The 3,741-nt window shown below is 35.1% G+C and overlaps 2 protein-coding genes across 2 annotated transcripts; both read right to left on the reverse strand.

Moving 5' to 3' along the window:
* Nucleotides 1-1,226: 1,226 nt before the first annotated feature.
* Nucleotides 1,227-2,153, reverse strand: LOC113359634. Its single transcript, XM_026603231.1, has one exon. The coding sequence runs from the start codon at nt 2,151-2,153 to the stop codon at nt 1,227-1,229; it is 927 nt and encodes a 308-aa protein (XP_026459016.1).
* A 250-nt stretch (nt 2,154-2,403) lies between these two features.
* Nucleotides 2,404-3,310, reverse strand: LOC113359635. Its single transcript, XM_026603233.1, has 2 exons — nt 2,949-3,310; nt 2,404-2,845 (listed from the first exon to the last, which is right to left on the reverse strand). Exons 1-2 carry the CDS (start codon nt 3,308-3,310, stop codon nt 2,404-2,406), a joined length of 804 nt encoding a protein of 267 aa, XP_026459018.1.
* Between the last annotated feature and the right edge of the window lie 431 nt (nt 3,311-3,741).

Below are 3,741 nucleotides of genomic sequence, written 5' to 3' on the forward strand. Positions count from 1 at the left end.
TATGGGGTGCAACAAGGTTTATAGCAGAAAGGGGAACCGATCCTATGGACATGTGCAACACGTTTTTAGGAAAAGGGGAACCGATCTTATGGACATGTGCAACACATATAAGTTAGATACATATATATGTGGGGAACCGATCCTAGTACCTAGTCAAACGAATTTTCGAAAGCTAGTGTGACTATGCATAGTACTCACATGGAAGGTAGAACCGAAACTTGTTTTGGTAGAACCGTTAAACCCATGATTGTGATTGAATGTTTGTTTGATCAATTGCATAGTTCTTGAAAGTCAGATGAACCAATTCTAAACTTTTTTGGAAGTGTGGAAAATCGGTTTCAAGGTTGTAAGTGTGAAAGAGAACTTACAAAGTAAGGATGTCGACATACTTGAACACGTGCTATGAATGTTTATTTCTTTAATTGTTCAAAGTTATTCCTTAATAGCTAAGGGAAGAGAATCCCAGGATCAAAACATAAGTAAGTTAAGAATCTTTTAATTAAGGTTATTAATTTTATTTTGTAGGGAAATATAAGAATTAGTAATGTGCATTTAATAATTAGATTTTCCGAGAGATTTCGATCATTATTTTTGGACAGAGCATTTCCAGGAATTATGGAAACCGAATTTGTGCTTTAATGAATATCTTGAGAATATTTTCGGTTTTGGAAATTCTTTGGTGTTCAAACTTCCTTGTCTATAAATACTTGAAGTTTGCCTTTATAGCAAACTAATCCTTCGTAACAACAGACTTCCTCTTTTGTTGTTGTTACTGGTGTAGCCGCCTATTTGGAGAGGAGAGTAACCTAATTAGGCGAAATCTCTTACGACCGCTCAGTTTAAAGTTTTCTTTGGGATTGAGAATCTATAGCGTGTACTGTTGGTGGGAAACTAGATAATTGCGGTTTATCTTTTGTTTTCGATTGATTTGATTGACTAACGGTGGTTGAAATCTGATTGCACCTAGTTTGTTTATGCTTGAGAATCTTCTCTTCTGATATAAGATTCACTCAAACTAGATCAGAGTTTCGACAAGAATCTTTAGACTGTTGTTAGTTCTAAAGACGATCTTGTGATAATCTTCTTCTTTTTTTTTTCGGTTTTTTTTTTTCACTTAAACTTTTTATTAGAAAGGAAAAATTGGGAAAGTTACAAGATTAAAAGTAAATCAGAAAAAAGCCAACTTCATAGGCTGAAAAACACAAGCAAAGAATGACTAGCTAAAACTAACAAAATCTGTAGTATTCAATGTTTGGCATTTCAATTCTTGTTAGAAAATTAGGTCTTCCATAGTGCAGTTGCCTTTCCCCTGCTGCTAGTTTGGCACCTCTTTTTGCAGCTGTATCAGCAGAGAAGTTAACTTCTCTGAAACAGTGACAGAATGTTATTGAGTTGAGTTTCTTCACAGCCTTATGCCATCTTATTCTGACAAACCAGGGCATCTTATTCTCAGCAAACTCAGTGATTAATGTTTTAGAATATGAGTTAATGATTATATTCTTCAAATCCCAAGTCACTGCAAGCTCAGCTGCACAGATCACAACATATACTTCAGTTATGTAGTTGGATGCAACACCAATTCCACCAGAGAGGGTTCCCAGTACTTGGAAAAGGTGATCTCTAATTACAATTCCAAAACCAGCAGCCCCTGGATTCCCAAAAGAAGCACCATCACAACAAAAAAGAATAAAACCATCTTTTGGAGGAATCCAATAACAAGTTTTAATGTTCTGAAATCTTATCATCCTTGGACCCAAATTGAAGAATAGAATTATCTGATTGTCATAAGCTTGATCCCATTTATTACCCTTCATTCTAAGTCCTCCTTCACATACAGTTTTCTTGATTCTGCACTTAAAATTCTGAATATTGGGTCTGACTTGTTCAAATATCTTTTTATTATTCCCGAAACCAAAGCTCCTTGATAATTGAACTGGTTGTAGTGATCCAGCATTCTTTAACCAAAGGACTTTGTTTCTAGCACATCTCCACACATCTTCAAAATATTTTGGTTTTGTAAAGTTAAACACAGAGCATGCCCAATTCCAGACCTCAATACTGAATTTGTACTCCCATAAGAGATGGTTCATGTTATCTTGAGATTTTTCAGAAATGCAGCATCTTGAGACCATATCATATCCATTTTTAATCATTTTTAGGTCATCAACAAAAATTCCTTGAACTATTTTCCACAAATTGCTTGCAATGGTTGGATGAAGATAAGAATTCATATAAAATTATGCCCGTGTAACAGTGGTTCTTATTTCTGATAATGTTTATTGCTGAGGAAATTGAAAAAATACCTTTTATATCACCTCTCCAAACAAGATGGTCATGCTCTGCTCCAATTTCTGGCAAATTGTAGGATGAAAGAATTTGACTGATTTCTCCAGATATGCTCCATTATCCATCAAGAATTATATCTGCAACTTTCATATGCATATGCTCTTTAACATAATCTGTGTAACCAATATCCTCAATGAGAAGGGTATCATTGATCCAAGAGTCAAACCATAATGATACTTTTCTTCCATCACCTAAACACCATCTAATATTTTCCTTTAGATGATCCCAAGCCCATTTTAGCCCTGGCCAAATGGAAGATAATTGCCAATTGCTCTTCCATAGTCCATGCTTATCTTGATACTTTGCTTTTATAAATGATGCCCACTCTACATCAGAATTCATGATTCTCCATAATAACTTCATAAGCAGAGCTTTGTTAAGTACTTCCAGCCTTTGAATTCCCAAGCCACCTTCACTATAAGGAGTGCACACTTTCTTCCAAGAAAGAATTGTATATTTTCTAATTTCTCCATCTCCATCTCCAGACCATAAGAAATTTCTTATAATTTTTTCACAGGTCTTAATCACTGAAGAGGGACACTTATAGATTGACATATTGTAGATGGGAACACTACATAACACTGATTTTTATTAACATTAACCTGTCATGAAAAGATAGTAGCTTCCCTTTCCAATAAGCAAGCTTTTTCTGCATTAATTCAACCATGGGCCAAATGGTGGAAATTCTAACTCTCCCAGAATGAAGAATAACTCCCAAATATTTGTAAGGTAAAGTACTTAAATCCATTTGAATCAAATTTTGAATGTACCTCTTCCTTTCTTCAGTAGTGCCATCAATGAATAACTTGCTTTTGCTTTTATTGATAACTTGCCCTGAACTGAGTTGGTAGCTTTCTAGCAGCTTCATCAAATTCTCAATACTCTTCTTTGCTCCATTGCAAAAAATGAAAACATCATCTGCAAAGAACATGTGGGTGGGATGAATTCCATTTGTGATCACCATTGGAGCTATCTTTCCTTCCTAAACCATTTTTCAAATATTCCTACTAAGTACATCCTCCATGAGAACAAACAAAGTTGGAGATAATAGGTCTCCCTGTCTAAGTCCCCTTCCAACTGAAAAGAAGCCATTTGGCCCTCCATTAATCATGATAGATAACTTAGCAGATTCAAACAGAATACACAACCACTTGCACCAAGATTCTGAGAATCCATATTTTAATAATAGTTGACATAAGAAGTCCCAGCTGACAGAATCATATGCTTGGGAAATATCCAGTTTTAGCCCAATATCACCTCCTCTCCTTTTCTTCTTCATTTCATTTACCATCTCAGAAGCTAGAGCAATTTGATCTTGAATGTTTCTTCCTTTAATGTAGGCAACTTGTTGGGGAGAAATAAGTTTATGCATCAAAGTAGACATTCTTGAATTAA

Source organism: Papaver somniferum, chromosome 3 (genome assembly GCF_003573695.1).
Source record: "Papaver somniferum cultivar HN1 chromosome 3, ASM357369v1, whole genome shotgun sequence".
Classification (NCBI taxonomy): domain Eukaryota; kingdom Viridiplantae; phylum Streptophyta; class Magnoliopsida; order Ranunculales; family Papaveraceae; genus Papaver; species Papaver somniferum.

What these genes read in the sequence shown, in the direction of transcription:
- LOC113359634 (XM_026603231.1), bottom strand. Translation starts at nt 2,153, where the DNA reads ATGATTAAAAATGGATATGATATGGTCTCAAGATGCTGCATTTCTGAA.
- LOC113359635 (XM_026603233.1), bottom strand. Translation starts at nt 3,310, where the DNA reads ATGGTGATCACAAATGGAATTCATCCCACCCACATGTTCTTTGCAGAT. An exon ending in CTACTATCTTTTCATGACAG is followed by an intron (nt 2,846 to 2,948) that starts GTTAATGTTAAT and finishes AAAAATTATAAG; the next exon opens with AAATTTCTTATGGTCTGGAG.